Source organism: Bactrocera latifrons, unplaced genomic scaffold (genome assembly GCF_001853355.1).
Source record: "Bactrocera latifrons isolate USDA-ARS-PBARC rearing strain unplaced genomic scaffold, ASM185335v1 scaffold_85, whole genome shotgun sequence".
In the NCBI taxonomy this organism is placed as follows: domain Eukaryota; kingdom Metazoa; phylum Arthropoda; class Insecta; order Diptera; family Tephritidae; genus Bactrocera; species Bactrocera latifrons.
This window is the reverse complement of record NW_017537545.1, coordinates 635885-657322: the sequence shown is the minus strand read 5'-3', so window position 1 is coordinate 657322 and position 21438 is coordinate 635885. Positions and strand designations below refer to the sequence as shown.

The following is a 21438-nucleotide window of genomic DNA, read 5'->3' as shown; positions in this document are numbered from 1 at the left end:
TTCACAACCACGCCTGAAATCTCGATTATCACTTTATCATGCGAGAGTATAAAATGTTCGGTGACACCCGAACTTAGCCCTTCCTTACTTGTTTTTTTATATATATTTTTATTTAAGGAATTATTTAATCATTCAACAGCTGTGGGTCAAAGATTTAGGTGAGATTATTATGAAAAATATTAAGAAGACTTAAGTTCTGGAACAATGAATCTCATTATTCATCACAACAAAGTTTGAGACAATTTTTTGGCGAAGAGAGCGCCTTTTCTCAATATCAGTAAAAATATTCACTCAAGGTCGCCTCAAATAGCTAATATGTCCTAAGCTTTTATCCACCAAAAATTGACAACGCCTGTGGAAGAAATAACTGTCGTTAAGACTAAGAAAGTGAACATTTATTATATTTTTAGTGTGTGTACCCGCCTCATTAATGCAGTAAAATGCCAGACACATTAAGGTGTACTAATAAATATTTATTTATGTCTGTCTGTTTGTCTGCTTCTCTGCCTGGCGGTAAGCGTTCGAGCGCTTGGAATTCGGGCAGGAAAACAAATAATTTCGAGTTGATTGCGAATGAGTCCATGAATTACATAACTTTACCGTTACACGTAGGCCAGGCGCAGTGACAAAAGGCACACCCACACAAAGGAAAACTAAATTTAGCGACTGAAATAAGTGTAGTAATTTGGAGTGTAAGCACACGTGTCCTGTAGTTGGCAGACAAAAGAGCAGCGACACAAATTGCGGGAAAGCAAGAGCAAGCAAAGTCATAATACACATTCCGTTAGCAATATGGATTTTCAGAGCATGCGTCTGAGTCCATGCGCGTGTGCCTGTGTGTAAATGTGTATTAGTGTGTAAGTGTGTGCCTTGGCATAATGACACGCCATTAAGCGAAAAATGCCAATAGCGCCCCAGCAAGCGCTTAAAGTTAGACAAAAACAAAGCCAAACTATGAATCATTTATCAATATTCTCACACTGCGCGGAAATTTCAAAAGCTTTGTTGGAATGTCTAACAAAGTTTTCAAGTATTTCGCAGGTTTTTGTTGTCGGCTGTTTTTTGTTTCTTCTCGCACATATTAACTTTCTTTATATCCGCTTGCGCTTTTGATTACTTTGCGAACATATGTTCCAGCGCTGTGGACGAAAGTCAATTGTTGTGCCACTGACGGCGTCGAAGAAGCGCGGCAAGTCATTTTCGGAGCAAATCGTGTGGCAAATATGAACAATAAAGCGTACACAAGGGCAGACATGATGTGACAAAGCCAAATTATTCTTTGTAAGTCATTCATTTGGGGATATTAAATGGTTATCACACCATTGCTGGCACATGCTGCATCCAATAATAGTGGGTGAGGAAGGAAGGTGATAGTTTAGGAAACTGCCATTCATGAAATAATTTTTAATATAAATGTTTAATCAATTTTTTTTTTTTTAATAACCTTAGCAGGGCAAATTTAGTTTACCAGAGATCTTATAAAATATATACAATATAAATGATCAGCATGACAAGCTCAGGTTTTGAGATATCGATTTGAAATTTGAAGCTGGTGGTCACTTGCATCGCCGATATCGGACCACTATAGTATACTTATACACAAATATAGTTAACTTAATCATCACCAATATAGTTAACACACCCACCTTTATAAATAGTATTTGAGGAGGCATTCAAGTAGAGGTGTTTTTTTCAAAGAGATCACGCGTGAGTCGTGTTTATCTGTTATGCTATTTTTGCTCAGTATTATCCGTATTAAGTGGCGTTTCATCACGGAAAGACTAACGCCTGAACAACGTTTACAAATCGCTCATCCTTATTAAGAAAAATTATGTATAATATTCGACCGAATAGAGCACGCCCAGCACGCAGTGAAGGAAAATATTCGAAAACCATGGAGAACCGATTCGGCGCCATTTACAGCAACTCGAACTGACGTATGGAACGTTTTGGCGCATTTTACGTCAAGATCTTAAATTGAAAGTGTAAAAAATACAGCTTGTACAAGAACTAACGCCGCTCGACCTTCCCAAGCTACAACGCTCAGTTTTAAACAAAGATCCGACGTTTTCGAACCAAATTTTGGTTCATCGTTGAGGCCCATTTCAGGCTCAATGGTTATGTTAACAAACAAAATGTCCGCTTTTGAGTCGAAAAGCAAACTGTAGGTATTTAAGAGCTGACATTTTATTCAGAAAAAACAACGGTTTGGTGTGATTTGTGAGTCGGTGAAAACATCGGTCTATATTTCTTTGAAAATAATGACGATGACAACTTAATCGTCAATGGCGACCGTTATCATTATAACCTGATGCCTGAAATTGAAATTCGTAATCTCGGCAACACTTCGTTTCAATAAGACGGCGTCACTTCTCAAACCTCGCATGAATCAATGCATTTATTAAGAGAACACTCGTTTGGGGCCCATCGATTGGCCACCAATATCGTGTGATTTCACACCTTTCGACTTTTTTCTGTGGTGATATGTAAAGTCTAAAGTCTATGCGAAATCCGGCTTCAATTCAGGCCTTGAAGCAAATCATCACGCGTACTATTCGCCAGTTACTAGTCGAAATACTCGAAGGAGTCATCGAAAGTTGGAATAAACGGACTATTCATTTGAATGATAATAAGCATTATCCATGAAATTTGAGATCTCTGTGTTTTTTCTTAAAAAAAAAAGTAGGTAATGTCGAAATGGATCACCATTTGCATACTCATTCCACTTTTGGCATATGAGCGCTATTTGTGTTGTTTACAGTAACTTAAAATATTCAGCTCGGTAAAAGAATGAAATTAAATCGTGAATAACGGTTTTTGTCGATGATATAGTGAATTCAATTTAGATCGTAGATCACACCAAAACGAATTTCGTGACGGTTGGCCAAAATCAGATATTTTGTTTCTCCGGAAACTATTAATACAGAGTTAACAAACTTACATTGTAAGATCGTCATGAGATGGTAGAATTCACATGGGACCAACGTACATTTAATATTACATGGACTTTTGACTGTAATATTCACATTTTCGTTCAACTTTTATCCCACACAGCTTGTCAATCCCTACAAAAAATGTTCAATTAGCGGTGTTTCGGAATTAGCAGCGTGGCAGATGAAGATTCGTGAATTAATGCGTATGAGCCCGAAAGCAAACAACAATCGACTGTTTAGGTGTTTCCAGATTACCTGAATCCAAAAAGAGTTAGTTCCCGTACAAATCGCTTCCAAGCAAATTGTCTTTTTTCTTGTTTTTTGGATAACTGGTCATGACACAACCATAATCATAGAAGGCGGTACAATCAATTCGGCGTGGTTGTTTGCCATCTCTTTCAAAAACTCAAGAAAACCAACCGCCAAAGATGGATAACGTCCCGATAATACGAACTCTCACACATCGATTGAAAGGACGGCATTTACCATACAAACCTGACTTGAAATTAAATGGACACATGGTTTCGGGACAAGACTTTTAATCTTCCGGCATGTAGTCAATGTCTCAACCGTTTCAGCTTCTCTGACTATTGGTTAGAAGAGTTATGAAGAGAATGTACAAGGCCATATCATTGCTTTCTGCTAAGTGAAGCTGGCATAATGTATTAGATTATGTATTATAGAATTTTTTCGCACTTCCGATAAACACTCACAACATGTTTCGGTACCATGTTTACCACTAAGAGGTCGTCAGTTCACAGCTCCGGTGTGCGTTTGAGGCGTCCGAATGGTGTTTTCCAAATAGTTCCAATTTCAAAACTTTTGCACTAATTGCCAGTTACAGGTGCATCGTGCAACAAATCGGCTATTTTTGTTGTTGCAACAAGCTGTTGTTGTTGGTTTGCATTTCGTAGCTGCGCTACAGAAAATTCACTTGCGTTGACCTCATCAAATTGAATGTGTGGGCGTCGGTGTTGGTGCGGTTGGTTTGCAGTGCCCGTTTTTTGCTCTCAGCTGTGCGTGTGTTTTTGTGAGGTTGGAAAGTTGGAAAGTTGGTACTTTAGCTCTAACTGTTACCGCCAGTCAACTCTTTGTTTATGCCACTTCAAAACCATAACAAAATCGTAAGCCAATACAAAGCGTTATCAACGAACCAAACCGGTTCATCGCATGGTTGGACATTCGAACGCTTTTGCACTCGGCTTGCGCTTACTCCCGTTAAAGAGCGCACGAAAAAGTGTGTGTGGGATTATACTAAGTGATTGCAGTGCTGCACATGCGGATAATCGCCTTTGTACAAGTTTATATTTACGACTACAAGTGTTCTATGTCCAGTTTGGGTATTTGTATGCAAGTCGTGTGGTTTGTGTGCGGCATGTTCGTGAGCGAGAATGAGAATTTGTAAATGCAAGTGGTCATGGCCTTTTTCACTGGTACCATTTTTCCAGTAGCCACACACATTTCCTCTTTCGTGCTGCCAATGTGTTGCCGAAAACGTCGCAGGGGTGTGGTTACTACCGCACCATTCATTGGGTGTGGGTATATAAAAAACGGAAAGCAAGAGCTGTTGTTGTTGTTGTTGTAACGGCAGAATTCTGCCGAGTTGACAGTCCTTGGCCGGATAAAAATCCGGGTCCGTTCCGGTTTTCGTAGACCCGACTGTCGTGGGAACGTGGGAAGCAAGAGCTAGCAGGGCTTGTCGACGATGAGATGCTTATTATCATGTGTTACAAGTCTATCAAAGATTTTTAGTTAGTTTGAACGCACAAAGAGTATTTTTGGATTAACAGATTGGTAAATGCTCCAATCCTCAATGAAAAAAGAAACAACAGCCACGGATGAAAGAGCCTTCTTTTGATGACGACCATAGCCAACCTATAAAATACTATGCTTTAAGGACATGCACCTGGACTGTCCGGTCCCTATATTGGGAATGCGCCGATGCCCAGCTGGTTGATGCCCTAAAAGTAAAAGCTGACATCACCGACGTCCAACAAATGCGATGGACGGGTCAACAACAACAACAACAACAATATTAGGTTCTTGTAGCATTTACTACAATAGCCATAAAAGGAGTGAAAATTCGACGTGGGTAAAAGACACCGTTGCCAAGCCCCGGCATTCGCACCGGTGGATGACTGTCTAGCCACAATCCGCATCAAAGTGATGTTCTTCAACGTATCATTGATTTTCGTCCACACCCCGACAGAAGAAACAATCGATGTGGTCAAAGATGACTTCAAGAGGGCTTGGAACAAAATCGTGCGTGGCGTCTTTAATACCAGGGTGGTCAAAGAAGGTATCTTTGGCATAAGGGACGGTAAATTCAGCCTCCACGATGGAACGTCCTTAAATGGGTTGAGGCTGATCGACTTCGCCGGGATATAGTCATCCCTAGCACTAGATTCCAGCATAGGATAATTCATCGAGCTACCTGGCTGTCTTTGGATCGAAAAAAGCCACCAACCAGATCGATCGCTGTGATAGACAGCAGAGACGTCTCCAGTGTTTTCGGGGTGAGCATAAGCCGAGGTCCTAGCCCGTCCCGTCAGACGTCGAGAAGCTGCAATCACAACCGACAGTTGAATGAATTTCTATATATTCGACTTGTACTCCAGCTCTCTGAGAGCACTCATACGCAACTCGTTAAAAGGGAACTGTGAGACGGCATTTGAAGTTCTTTACGAAAAGCTGCAAACGAGACCGTTATTTTTCGGAAGTTGGTACGATATATATATACTGCCTACACCGCAACGTATCAATCTACCAAAAATATGGAGGAATAGATAGCGAGAGTTTATGGGAGAAGCGAGACGTATTTGCAGACAAAACATGAGAAAGCCCGAAATGCATGAGTACGAAGAGCTTGAAGCTGGTCGATAAAGGTAATTCTCAGAAATTCTACGAAAATATGCCGCAACTAACAGAAGGTTTCAAGACCGGAGCATACTCTCGATGGTGAACCCGATTCCCAAATCTATGACGATGGAGCGGACGTTCCATTGCCCGACCATAAGGAAGTTCCTATATCAATTACTCCTCTGAAGATCGACAAAGCGTACTGCCAGCCGATCTATTCAAATATGGTCGAATGAAAGCATTTTCCATGATTGGAACCTAAGTGCGCTCTGTCGGATCCACAAAAAAGGGGGCCCCACAGTATATGCCCCCTCAACATCGCATATAAGATTCTATCGAGCGCACTGTGTGAAAGGACCTCATCAGTGTGGCTTTAAGCCTAAATCTACAACTGACTTGCTCAAGGCCCGTATCGAAGCGGGGTTGTCAATATAGATTTTAAACTTTACATATCCATACAGGAATATGTCCAACGGTGCGATATCGCATGATGTTTGTAGACAGTCGACGGGCCCAAAACGTGAAATTGTCTGCTAACCGAAGTGTTCTCTCTATAAATTCATTGATTGATCCGATCTGTGGAAAGTGGCGCCATCTTGTTGAAACCTAATATCACCGAGATCATGTGCTTCAATTTCTGGCATTAAATACTAGATTATCGTGGCGAGATAACGGTCGCTAATGATGGTTACCTTCGCACCGACATCATTTTTGAAGAAATATGAACCGATGATTGCACCGGACCAGAAACCACACAAATCGTTGTTTTTCTCTACAGGTTGTTATTCGTCCCAAATGCGGAAATTTTGCTTGTTTGCCAGGGATCGATCCAAAATGCGCCAAGTCGTTCCATGCGTCAGTTGCTGCGATCGGCACCGAAGTGACTCTCCGAGGTCGTCGTAATCTGTCGGAAAAAAGGCTATTGAAAAGGGTACCTCTACTTGGATCACCCGTTACAGTGAATTAGATAGGAAAACATCTTTTTTCACTATTAATCCCATTGAACCATGTTCTTCTTAGGCCCCTCATTGTAGTTTACACCCAAAAATATGTTTATAAGGCTTTGAACCACCTAAAAAAAACCGGTCAGACTTGACCACGGTAAATTGGTTTTGGTGCTAAATTTGTCTCTTAAGCCCTGTGTACCTTTAATAAACAAAAAATAGTATTTTACCTATTTTTATTCGATATTTTGTCTTCGGTAGAGATTCCGTTGGCCAACGCTTTTTACATTTGCTGCCGGCAATACCTTCGCCCATATATATTTATTTGTTTATTTTTATTTTATTTTAAGCTTTTTTACGCTTTTGTTGGTTTTGCATTTGTTCACAGGCAATCTGCTATTCAAGCTCTCCCATTTGTTGTTGTGTTGCGAAAATGTAGGTTGCCGCCTACAATCCACCTCGAACTTGTTATTGCGTTTGCTGCTACGCACACACACATACACATACATTCGCAAATATTTGCTTCATTCGCATGAGTGTGTTCCGTATTTGTTTTTGCTTTTGCACATGGGGATTTGCGGCGTGGCAATGGATTTGTGCGGATTTATATTTAGCTTTAAACTCATTTTCACTGCAATTTCGCGAGACTTTATTGCGGCTCTTCATGCTTCGCGCAGCGTGCTTGCTCTGTTGGTCCCTGTACACCAAACAATTGTTGCAATATGAGAATGAATGAATTGCGTGGAATGAATGAATGAATATTTTACTATTTAAATAAGAAGAAATAAAATAATGGAAATGGCATAATGCAGAGCAAATAATAAGAAGTGCTCTCCGCAAGTAATTTACAGCACAGTCGGTACATGAGTACTTATATTGATGTATTATATGTATGTAGTTATATTAAAAATCAAAGGGATCGGTAAGCCCACACAAGGTCAGTGAGCTCTCAAAGTCACACAATAAAAAACAAAAGAAATTTTGAAATAAAATGGAGGAATTGAAATATTCAACTGACGAAAAAGTAATTGTTCTTCTAAAAAATTTCCGAGCACCAATAGTGTTCGCATACAGTGTGCAACAAAAGTCTGCGTACGACCTATATATTTGATCTAGCTGTTTCGCCTTAATTATTAGCATAGACAGCGCATACGTGGTTATAGCGGGGTTAACAACAGCGCGCCTGTCGTTCTTTCTTTTCGCTTTTTTGCACCAATTGGAAATTCCAAGTTTGGTCAGACCTTCTCGACCTGGTCTTTCTAAGGGAGTAGAGATCTTTTTCTTCCTCCGCTTTCCCCGGGTTATACTGTGTCATATACTCTTAGATCTAGAGTGTTTTCATCCATTCTGATGACATGACCTAGCCGGCGTAGAAGCTCTTATTTCGCTGAATTATGACAGTGGCGTCGTATATCTCGTACAGCTCATCCTTCCATCCACTTCGGTATTCGCAGTTGCCCAGGAGCAAATGACCACACATTTTCCGCAGAACCTTTCTCGCGGTAACTCGTAGCGTCTACTCATCAGATGTTCATCGTCCATGCCTCTGCAACGATAGCAAGACGCGGATGATGAGTGATTTGTTGAATTTGGTCTTTGTTCGTCGAGAGAGTGCTTTACTTCTCAATTGCCTGCTGAGTCCGATGTAGCACCTGTTGGCAAGAGTTATCCTGCGTTGGATTTCGATACTGACATTGTTGTTGCTGTTAATGCTGGTTCCAAGATGGACGACATTATCTACGACTTCGATGTTATGACTGTGAAAGTAACGGTGGAGCCTTGTCGCGAATGCGACGACTGTCTGTTTGAAGACGAGATATTTTGTTTTGCCTTCCTTCACTAGCAGACTATTTGCTTCGCTTCTTTGTGCGCTATCAATACCATCGGCATATGCCAGCAGTTGTACACTCTTGTAGAAGATTATACCTTCTCTATTCAGCTCTGCATCTCGAATTATTTTCTCCAGTAGTAGAGTTAAAAAGTCTTCTTCATCTTATCTGAAACCTCTTTCGGTATCGAACGGCTCTGAGAGGTGCCTAAATTCTAATCGTCAGGCATGCTTTCATCCGACCAAATTCAACAAAGCAGCTGATGCATGCTCCTTATCTGATCTTCCCCGTCGTATTTGAGTAGCTCGGCCAGCAATCCATCGGCCCCTGCCGCTTTGTTGTCCTTCTGACGGGTAATTGCTATCCGAACTTCTTCATGGTCGGGCAATGGAACATCCGCACCATCGTCGTCGATTGGGGAATCGGATTCACCATCTTCTGGTGCTATATTTTCACCGGTAGTTGGATGAAGCGAGTATTTTGCCTCTTAGGCTATGTTCACATTTTGAGCTAATTTTTAAATGATAATCAAAATTAATTACTTTTACGCTAATTCGACATTTGTATATGAGAACATTTCCCTATCAGAAAGAAATTCATAAAAATCGTTTTATATAAAAATATTCCGGCACTTGAAAATATTTCATTTGGTATGAAATTGATAATTTCGAAAATTATTTACCAAAACCCGCAACGAAATATTACGGTGAATTTGAATTCGATATTTAACAGCATTTTTCATTACAATTAAAAGCAAAGATTGTGCGGAATTAAATTTTAATTTCAATCGCATTTGTTTATGGTATTCTCGCAGGCACTTAGCTTCCGTTATAATTTTTCCATAAATTATTCGCTGTCCGTAACACGCTGCGGCACATAAATAATTGGAAACAATTAAATCAATACAATTTCATGCTCTTGAAATTCTCAAAAATGAAAATATTAATATATTTGTCGTTATTTACAGTATTTAAATTCACGCGCCGCGGGTGAGGGTTAGTTCAAGTTCACTTACAAGCGATTGTACACGCTTTCAGTGTATGAGAGCCCGCACACCATTTCGAGATGGTGATGGTCGTATTTCGGGATTAATGTTCGGTATAAATGAAGTAAATATAATAATTTTGTTACTCGATTTGTAAGTGTAGAATGACTGGGCCCTACATTTCAAAAGTAAAAAAAAGTTTTCTTACAAGAATTTGATGGCTAAGTTTGTTTGGCAGTTATATGCTATCTGAAAAAGTTTGGAAGAAGAAAACTGTCAACATAACCTTGATTTTGGACCTGCTTTGTCGTGGTTTTTTCGGCTTCGAAATCACCTTTGCCACGTTATACGGCCACGTTGATCGCCTGTTTCTGGATCATAGGCATAGAACCCAGACTCATCGCCAGTAATAATACTTTTCATGACATCCAGTAGTCGAAAGCACTGTTTCACAGACGTTAGCGGCACGCTTCGAAAATATTGAGTTATTTTGCAATCAATCGTGCTTTTTCTTAGGCTCAAGTGATTTTTCAAAATGTTTTTCACTGATCCTCCCGATATTGCAAAGATGCCAGTAGGATCTCTGACTGCTAGCCGTCGATTCTTCAGTACCAATTCCTTTATGTTATTGACGTGTTGATCATTAGTTTATGTTGATGGTCGCCCTGGACGTGGTTTATCGCCAACGCATTTTCTGTCCTCTTTGAATACTTTGTTCCAACCAAGAGTACTTGCTCGCTAAAAATCTCACCATTACCGTTTAAGTGCAATATTGAATTATGAAGCAAACATCTACCAAATTCTAGCGGTCTGGGATAATTACTTGCCTCTGACATATTTCATTATACTTTCCCTTCTTTTCTGGCAGAGAATACATGATACGTTAATGAGAATCCTTTTTTCCTAATTAGAAAAGCTTACGACTTTATAAAATTTTCACATCAATTTGAGCATGAGATGCACGCAAGTCGTCTGAGAGTGTTGCCTAGTGACAGTTGCCTTTTTTATTAGCTAAACTGTGATTTGGAAAACATATTTTCCTCTTACGAAGACTTGGAAAACACCTACGACTGTTGCTCTACAAAACCAGATCAGTGTTGATTTTATATCGGTATTGTCAGTTGTTAGATTAGATTAGAYAAAATGTACGGTCCTATAAAGGGGAACTCACTTGGACAGCTTATAACTCCGTTCCGTTGTGGTACCTAGAACTCCAAGTATAAAAATCCTCTTAAATCGACAAAGTACTTTTGATGATGGTTACAAATTTGTTGAGGCAAGCAATGTAAGTTTCGACTGAGTCTGTTCGTTTACTGGAGGTATGACTGTCAAGATGCTCAGCTCGGCCTCAGTATTGCAAAGGTTGCGTAATAGAGCAAAAAGTGTCTGTATGTTTGCACCCCTCAACTTTTCCCATAAAACATTGATAATTTGCGTCCGACTGGATTTTTAGCCGTGTCTGATGGCGACACACGCTGGCAGATCGAGAAGACTGCAAGAGATGTCCAGAACAAGGCACCAGGGAAACAATAGAGCATCTCTTGTGCACTTATCCCGCATTGGCAGGACTCCACTGTAAGCATCTGTGGTCTTTACGGTATGATAACGATAGTGAGGCCACAGAGTCTGTTAAAATTCGCGTCATGCGCAGACGTCATAAAGGATGACTATTCCTCATGGACCGAGCAACTGAGGTCCATTTGATATTGGAAAGAACCAAAACTGGTCTATGCGTGGCCTACCAGATAAACCTTACCGAACCTAGCCAAGCAGTTCAGTACATACAGGCAAGAACTTCATGTTCTTTTATTAATGTCGTCGTTTCCATCTACGTACATGTATATAGTATAGTATATACATTTTGTATGAAGTTAAAGCTTTCTGTTTTAGTTCTTCATTTTCGCATTGAAAGTGTTTTTTACGTGACGGGTCTGAAACTCAAACGGATGCTTTTTAGTTAACCAAAAGATACTTGGTCTAAGACCGGAAGTCGTGAGCTTCTGTTTCAGTTGGGTACTCTCAAATATCAAAAATATTATTAGTAGTTAATAGAAATCCGGGTCTCAGTCTTAACGCTTACTTCTACATCATCGCGAGCATTCTTTCCAGGAATTAATTTTATGAGGTCTAAGTACTGTAACAAGTTACCGGCGTTTCCGAAGACGATAGTAGAAACAGTAGCATTCCAAATGGTATTTCATTGTAATTTGTCATCTGTTTTTGATTCGGTTAATTCGGCGAGTCTAAGCTCCAGAGGCATCGCTTTTATACAGGACTTCCCTATATGTCAAACGCGTTGCTTCGATCTTCTCTCAATTTTCAGGCAATTAAAGTCTGTCTGCAGCCCGTAAGAAATGTTATCATCACTGTTAACTATGCATGAAGCAGTGGTGAATTGATCACACCCCCCGAAACCGCAGTTTGGCAAGGCCTGCATATAAAACCACAGCAAGCAGCCAATGACAATGTCTGAGCACGAATGACTGAACCTGATTTTAAATACGAGCGCATTTATATGCACAATTAAAATAAAATAAAATATAAATAATTATTAAAACACACACAAAGTTGGAATAAAAATTCAAGTGAACGCCATCAGCAGTTTTTACTGTCAATAACAGTTATATATATTAATTTTTGTTTTTCATTTGCTTTAATTTATATTCGGCGGATTCATTACTGCATTTAAACGAATTCATTAAGCTCGTAGTATTATATAATAAATTTGTTGGAAATATTAAAACGAATAATATGGAATTAATTTAATACTTAATCACCGAAAATAATTTCAAGGCAATTAAGAGTGAATGAGCGGCTTGATTTTACGCATAAACTTTAAGCTTAATATACATACATACRTGCATACAAATGCATACAAATATATTTATTTGAATGTGTGTACGCATGTAGGCATATATGCGACCTGTGTCAAACGGTCTCTCCTCTCCGCTCGCGCCCCACTCACAAGTGTTATGGCAGGCCCGTAGCTGGCGTGTTGGCGGTTCTTATCAAACGTTTGTGTTTACATTTAGATTAAATAATTTTTCTTTTTTTAATAATTATCATCAATTGACGCTGTCAACCGCTGTGTCAAAGCGAGCAGACATAAATTCGTGAAGGCAATGCACATACATASATACATATGTTCAACATATAGTACCTATTCACGCGGAACAATGTAAACGAGTGTTGATTGCATGTTGAAAGGCTATGATATATGTATTGATATAGGCTATGAATCCCACCTACCACGAGCGATAGACGGTGTGCTGCTGAAGTGGCAACCTTGCTGAAAGCTGGCTCATAAAGTCATATGTGCGGTTTTTGTTCACTATTCGGTTGACATAATCGCTCAGCAAAGTCGGTACTTCTAGCAACCATACCACGTTTACGCTAGTAGATAATGCGCATCCTCAGCGATGTAGTTATAGTGCGCACTAAAGACGATATTGCTGAAAGAGTCATTGTTGGTCACAATTGGATTTGTGCCTATTCACTTTATGGAAGATTTGGCGGAAGAATATCGGCTAGCGAGATTACAAACTCGAACTCGTCCTAGAATTGAAGCCGAAGGCAAAGTGCTTTGCACGTTCGATAAATGGGCCCAAATCGAGATGGCCATGAAGCTCTCTTTATGTTGAATGTGTACGTTAATAAGGAAAATTGTCGCATTTGGTGTGATGATAAGCTATTATTGAGCCGCCGTTACATTCTCAAAAAGTCACTGTTTGGTGTGCGCTATGGGCAGAGGGAATCATTGATCCATAATTCTTCAAAATGAAGCCGACCTAAAGTCAATGGGTATCAACCATGCTTAATGACTTGTTCATTGCCAAATTTCAGGATGTTGATCTGAACATCCTTTGGTTCCAACAAGAGATCGCTGCATGACATTCCGCCAACGAAACGAAACAGCGAATTTATTAAAGAAAGCATTTGGCGTATTATCTGACGCCGTAGGTATGAAATGTGGTTTGTAAGTTCGAGCGATTTAAAAACGCTGGAAAATTGTGTGTAGGATTAGTGAAGCCGTTTGTCTACGCAGATAAATCCAACATGATTGTGATAAAAATTGGACCACTCGGCTGAAATTTGTAGCCAGCTGCGGCGATAACTAGCCCGCAATCATTTTTGAAACACTTCAAAAACACGTTTTATAAATAATCAGCGTGGTATTAATATTTTTGGTATAAAATATTTTTCTCTTAACCTTTTATACCCCAGAAGCTGCTCACTTGTCGGAACCGCCGATATCGATCTACTAGAGCATATTGCCATACAAACTGATCGATTAAAATCAAGTACTTTTATTTAAAACTTTTTTCTTTGATGAGATATTTTCAGTTTTTTTTACCGTTTCGGTGCAGGTGCATTCGGAGGATACTTTGAGGTTACTTTGAGGCATTAGCAGCATTTTCTTTTCCATCAGAAAATAACTTTTCTATAATACACGAATTTTCTTTTTATCGATCAGAATGATATATCTCACAAACCAAATCCCACCTTGTCTTGTTCTTTGAAGGCTAGCTCTAAGCATATGGATTCCATTATAAATGCTGCATGCCAATAGATATGACACGACCTTTGCTGTCTGACCAGCACCCAATTTAAAAATTTTTTGGACAACTTTTCGATAGCAATCAAATGGTTTCCCATGGCTTCCCAACATATTTATCGGCATTAAGCCCTATTTGACCTGCGGTGTCTGTTTGTTGGAGGATAGTGTGAGGAAGCTGTTTTTTTTTTATTTCTGATGTCCAAATATTCAGAATTTTAGAAAATACCTTCGGTGATAATTGTTTGTCATGAGCAAGTGTTTTTGGTTGGTACAAATTATTCAAAGAGGGTCGACAACGTATTGACAACGAACCCGTCCAAGGCTATCAACATCATCTTATGATCAACACGTCAGAGATCTTGCTGTCACCTTTGGAATATCGGAAGGCTCAGTAAAAACCATTCTGAAAGATCATTTAGGCGTAAGCAATGTGAAAGCATAATTGTTTCAGAAATCACTCAATTTTTTTCGAAGAATAGCGTCGCGGTAACCACTCTGAAAACATGCTTTCCGATCGTAGCAAAGGTGAGCCGAAGCTGAAAACCCACGTCAAAGCAGGTCAAAAATCAAGGTTACCTTGACAGTCTACTTCGATTATCTAGTTGTGTTTCACTACAAATTCCTTCCGACCGGTCAGACTTTCGACAAGGCATACCATTTCAGTAATATGCGTCGTTTGCGCGAAGCTATTCGTAAAAAAACCGGAATTATGTGCCGAAAACTATGAATTTTTGCACCACGATAATGCACCGTCGCCTAGCTCATTGATTATTCGTGAGTTTTTCGCCAATTTTTCAACAAATATCGTGTACAACGACCATATTCGGCTGAATTAGGTCCGTGTGGCTTTTGGCTATTCAACAAACACAAACTACCGCTCCGGGAAACCCGTTTTGAGTCAATTGAAGACATTAAACGTGAATTGCTGCGCGCATTGAAAAATATTTCGGAAATAGTATTTTATAACTGTTTCGAGGATTTGAAAAAATGTTAGTACAAGCGTAAATTAAGAATTTCAAATTTAATAATTATTTAACAAAGTCTTACTATTTTTTTCCAATATCTAGGTCTACATCTTTCGTTTAGTTTAGTGAAATAATGTGTAATATACCATATACATATGCTTATCTCCTCTATGTGTTCGGCCTCGGTAGAGATCCGTAAACTCATTTCGAAGAATTTCATATATTTCGCATGAAATCTACACATCTAATGTCCGTTTTCGCTTGCATTCAACCTCCACCTCCGCTAATAAATATTGTATAAAAACAAAACTAAAACACAAAAAATATCACAATTTATATAATATTTGCAATAGCAAAGCATTATTTATTAATATAAAAAAATATTGATAGCGAAATGAATTGTACCACTTAAATTTCTACAAAGTAAATAATTTCAACTATTTTTCATTCCATTTTTGCAGATAACGAATTGGCTCGAGGGCAAGATAGGCGCGCCAAACCGCGCGGTCAGTAGTCAGCCGACCAGCCGTGTGTGCAGTTGAAGCGTAAAGTGTCGACAGCATTGAAGGCGGATTAGCGTCAAAGCGACAAAAAAAGCAAACGGCCAGAGTGAGCGGCCGAAAATCCATACTTATGTATGTACGTACTATATATGTACATATGTGTCAATTACTCAACGTGTAATGTAGTGTGACGCGTATCGAATTAGTTGCGAGCTGTAAAGTGAGTATGAACAATGGACGGTAGCTGCTAAAAGATAATCCACTTGAAAAAAAAATATTAAAATATAAAATTCTTGCGCTCCAATTACAACGGATTTCACAAATGATTATGAAATGAAATGTGACAACTTGCAACATTTTGCGGCGAACAACAATGTATGCAACGAAATATGGCCTGCAACAGGCAAACCGGCGAATGCAACACAATGCCGCTACTACGGTACGCCATGCGACGATTTGACAAGAGCTAGCGAGCGAAATGGGCAGAGCGCATGCGCAAATGAAAAGTGTTGAGTATATAAAAATTTGGAAACATATCAAATGGCGGCGCGACTATAAACATACGCAAGCATTAAATGTGCCAAACAAGTAGAGAGATTTGTTGTTTGTTGCAGACAGCCTAAGCAAGCGGGCAGTGGAAAACTTTGTGCGTTAGAAAGTGGTAGTTTTTAAAACAAAAATATTATTTTAGAGGTTATAAAGGCTTTTTTTCCAAAAGTAATGTGTGTAAACGCGAGCGTTTGGTGTGAATTTTGTCTACTTCGATGCCTGTAAGAAGGTTAAAAAATTTAAAATTACTAAAAAAAGAAAGAAATTAGTGGAAAGTATAAACGAATATATTTTATTAAAAAAGAAAATTAGGAAAATTAAGCATAAGGGATTTTAACAATATCTAAGCCATAATATATCTATAAATAAATATATATATATATATATGTATATCAATAAGCTATATAATAAAAGCTGCAGCTTAAAAGTGTCATGAGATTTTTTCAATTCTAAAATACATTATTCCAAGTGCCGTACTTAATTTTCTGCGCATATTTGTAACCCACTGTTGTGATCAATTATTAGCACTAAGTAAATAAAAAATAATTTGCGCACAAAATGCTGAAGAAAAGAAACTGTTGTAAAGCTAACTTAACTTAACTCCATAAATAATTACTGTAAGTGAAAGCTTCACCAAAAGCTTGAAAGCTTTCCTAAAACCTAGAGACTTTAGCAAAGCCGTAAAAGCTTCGTCAAAAACGTAAAACAAAATCGTGAAAGCTCCGACAAAATTGTGAAAGCTTCGATAAAGCATGAAAGCTTCAGCAAAGCTGCTAGTGAAACGTGAAATCCTAAATAAAAGCGAGTAAAAGCGCCTACCAAATTGGTAAGCTTCGCCAAAATGTTAGGTTTTCCATAAAACGTGAAAGCTTGAATAATTAAATTAGAAAGCTTCTTGAAACGCATGAAAGCTTAAATATTACGTGAGATCTTAAATAAAAAGGGACAGCTTTAAAAAAATCGTGAAAGCTTCTGCAAATTCGTGAAAGCTTAAATAACACTTGAAATCTTAAATAAAAAGAAAAAAACTCTGCCAAGCGCCTCTGCAAAGTCGTGAATGCTTCAACAAAACGTGAAAGCTTCACAGAACTAGTGAAATCTTCAATAAAACTTGAAAGCGGCAACAAAAAAGTGAAAGCTTCGATATAGCGTGGAAGTTTCAGCAAAGCCTTAAAAGCTTAAGTTTAACAAAATCCTGAAAGCTCTGAAAAAATTGTGGAATCATCAAATCCGCCAAAGCTTTAATAAAAGCTTCAGCAAAGTCCTGAAAATTTCACAAAAATCGTGAAAGCTCAACTGTAGAAACAATAAAGCTTAACATATCTGGAATAAAGCGCTGCAGCAAAAGAAACCGTTCCGACACACGCAAACCAGCAACGCCTCCACCGAGCGAAAGTTCCAAACAAACACAAAAGATAAAAAAATACCAAACGTAGCTTAAAAAAACCCTTAACCCCAATAAATTACACAGCGAAAAATTAAAGGTGTGGTAACAACAACAATAACACATCATACCAAATGACAATATCAAATCGTTTGAATCGCAGACGAAACATCAACATCAACAATAACAACGGTGACAACAGCAACACCGCCGATACTGAATTATTGCTGGCAGGAGCAACAAACACAAAACCAACACAGAGCTCCGCAAGCGGACGCATCAAACGCGCTCGTCGTTTAGCAGCGGCCGTCAAAATGACAGCGCTCAACCAACAAACGACAGACGATATGACAACTACAACAACAACAACAACAGCAAGAGTGTTGCATACTGATAGCGCTACAATGAACGGGAATGCAGCTGACAACGGCAACGCGCGCGTCAGCAGCAAGTTTTTGCCCGGGAAGTCGCTCAAATATGAGCGCCTCATAAATCAACCGAAAAATGCCGGTACAGCAGCAACAGCAAAAACTCTAACAAAAGCAATTGATGGCATGACATCCGAAGCGGCGCTAAATACTAACGGTAATGAGTGGCCGCCACAGCAGCAGCAACAACAACACTGCCGCTTGCAAGATGAGGCCACAGCAGCGTTGTCCTCGTGGCACGATGCCCATTCATCGTCAACGCCCGCTACAGCGACGTCCGCGGCGACAATGAGGAATTGGCAAGCACATTCGGAAGGCGCGGAAACGCATTTATCACCAGCAGTCAACGGCGTGGGTGTAGTAAATGCGAATGCCAAAGCGCCTGCGAAAATGCGAAGCCGCCGTGCCAATGGCGGTAGTGGTGGTCATAGTTGGAGTGGCAATTATCAACAGCAGCATCCGCATACGCCAGAGCCGCAACCAACGACGACAACACCGACAACTCTGGTGGCGGGTTCTGCAATAAAACCAACACTGTCGTCGGCACGCACACAAAACCAAACTGTTGACAATGGCAGTGGCGGCGGCGACGGCGGCGGCTTTGGCAACATGACCGGTAATGGCAACAGTTATGTCAGCGGTAATAATGTGAAATATTTTGGCAATGGCGTCGACTATAATGGCGCATCTGCGTCCGACACGGTTGCCTTGCTCAGCGCGTTGCCAACGAAACACGGCGAACAGCAACAGCCGACCACGAATTGGCACAGCAACAGTGCCAACTTAACGCGCAGTACTAAAGGTTTCTACTACAGCGCCGTCGACGACAGCGTTGCTGATTTCGATGCAAATTACACATCGCAAGCGCCATCCGCGTCCGAGTCGCCGCTATACTACTCATCAGCTGCGTCGTCTGCGCGTTGCGCCTCCTCACCCGCCGCTTTCTACATGTCCAACGGTGCCGCGTCCTCTTCGCCGTCCAGGTCGGGGTCGGGGTCGAGTTCTGCGCACGGGTCATCATCCGCGGCCGTTGCATTGGCATGTAATTGTTGCAGTAATTTAATTGCCCGCTGCTGTTTCGGCATACCACTGCTGAAGGCAATCAACGTGCGGCGCTGTGTGTTGGCATTGTTCGCCATAACGGTCGTTACGATTTTTTACTACACTCATTACGTCGATACGGGCGTTTTTGTCGGGTAAGTGGCATGTGAGCGAAATGCTCGGCGAAATTTTCATTACAAAGCTTCACTCATACTCACACAAATACACATTTATCAAAAACATTAACGCAAGTGTGCTCATACAGACCTCAGCGCTTGCTGTTTATTTATTTATAAAATATCGTAACTCKAAATTGTGAGGTTCAGAGAAAAACTGATAACATTTATTTTAATGTAATTTTTTGATTCAAAATATTTTGTTAAACCTCCATTTCTTATTCTTCTTTATTGGGGTTGACATCGCTTACACGGTTATAGCCGAGTTTACAAAAGCACGCCAGTCGCTCTTTACATTCACTGGTTGGCACCAATTGAATATTGCAAGTGTAGCCAAGTCTTTCATTAGTACATAATTAGAGATTCCAAGTATAGCCAGGCCCTTCTCCATCTAGTCTTTTCACGGATTGGAGGTTCTCCTCTTCCTCTGCTGTCTCCGGCGGGTACTGCGTCGACCTGACCGCTGTTTGGCGCCAAGTGGAAATTCCAAGTGTAGTCCGGTCCGTCTCCATCTGATCTTTTCAACTGCAGCTGGAGCTTTTTCATTCAATCGAACGACATAACCTAGCCAGCGTAGCCCCTGTCTCTTAATTCTCTGAACTATGACAATCTCATCGTATATCTCGGAGCGTTCAACGTTCCATCAACTACGGTATTCCCTGTTGCCAACGCGCAAAGAACCATAAATCTGTCGTATAAAAATTCCAAAACTCGTAACTTCGACTCATCAGACGTTGTCATCGTACATGCATCTGCACCATATCGCTGGACGGGGTTGATGAGTTACTTATAGAATTTGGTCTTTGTTCGTCAAGATAGGACTTTATTTCTCAATTTCCTACTTAGTCCGAAGTGTCACCTGTTGACAATAATTATTCTACATTGGATTTGGCGGTTGACATTGTTGTTCTGTTAATACTGGATCTAGGATAGACGAAATTATCTACGACTTCGAATATATGGCTGTCAACAGTGTTGTGGGAGTCAAGTCGTTAGAGCGCTGATTTTATGTTTGATGATAGGTGATATTTTGTCGCCCTCGTTCATGACCAGACCCTTTTGCTTTGCTTCTTTCTTAAACTAATGGCGCAGTGGTTATGGCCAATATTATCGTTGTCACTCTCTTCTTATTCTTATTTAATATCTTATACTGAATATAATAATTAATTTTCCTAAACTCCTCCATATTAAATATGGAAGCTCACCAATTCCTAGCCATTAACCGAAATTTATTGTTGTTGTCAATTTAAATATCGAAATATCTGAAGAAAAATCTGATATACCCCGAACTTGAACATTTTTTGTATAGGTATTCGATTCAATAAGTTCTCTTCAAGGTTTTTCGTCATTTTAATCAAAATCAATATTTATCACCTTATCAAAACCGTTTTCGTTGCCTACATTTAGTTGCATATTTTAGCGCAGTCACACACCTTATTCATTGGTAATACAACTACCATTAAAAATATTGTTTTGAGTTACGCCTGTATTGCTGTAAACGAGCATTCGGCACACATGTAAGTAATTAATGGCTACCATCCAGCCTGCACCACAATTTCTACCGTAGTGTTTGTAAAGGCAACGCAAAGCGGTAAATTTTTTATTGCATACTTTTGTGGGTTCGTTAAAGGGCATTTATGGTAATCGCTTTAAAGCAGCGCCTAATTGGCAAGCCAAGAGGAACTCAGAAGAACTTTTTATATGAATACTTCAAAGCTTTTTAGGTGTCGGCGATATTCTATTGGTTATTGTTTGTAATTTTTTCAAATAAATTTTCATATGATTGTTTCGGAAATATACTTCTAGTACAGTTGTTTATATATTGATCGGAAATTGAGTTCTTATCTCGTCAAGAAGCTGCTCAATTTTCATCTGAACCGCCGATATTGGACAACTATAGCATTGAGCTGCCAAACGTGCTGAACTACTGAATTGAGCTATGGAAAACTTTCTGATTTGATGAGATATCTTTACGAAATTTTGCATGGTTCACTGTCGAAGCCAACAAAGAAATCTCCGAAGAAATTTTTCCGATCAGACCATTATAGCATATAGCCGCCATACAAACTGATCGCTAAAAATCAAATTTTTGTATGGAAAACTTTTTTATTTGACAAGATATTCTCATAAAATTTGGCATATATTATTTTTCAAGATAAAGCTGTAATCTCCAAACATAGCGTTCAGATCGGACCGCTGTAGCATAATGATAGCATACAAACTGACCGATCAAAATCAAGATAACACTTTTTGTATATTCTTTAATTGCTAAAAGAATTAAGAA

At 39.6% G+C, this 21438-nt stretch overlaps 1 protein-coding gene across 4 annotated transcripts in view; it reads left to right on the top strand.

The window, feature by feature from the left end:
* LOC108977200 (bifunctional heparan sulfate N-deacetylase/N-sulfotransferase) overlaps window positions 1–21438 on the top strand; it is a 264059-nt gene that overhangs the window by 135564 nt on the left and 107057 nt on the right. For all 4 annotated transcript variants that reach the window (XM_018946782.1, XM_018946779.1, XM_018946781.1 and 1 more), the window contains exon 5: window positions 15535–19133. In XM_018946782.1, the coding sequence (XP_018802327.1) occupies window positions 17644–19133 (1490 nt within the window). In that variant the 5' untranslated portion in view covers window positions 15535–17643. The remainder of the gene's footprint in view (window positions 1–15534; window positions 19134–21438) is intronic.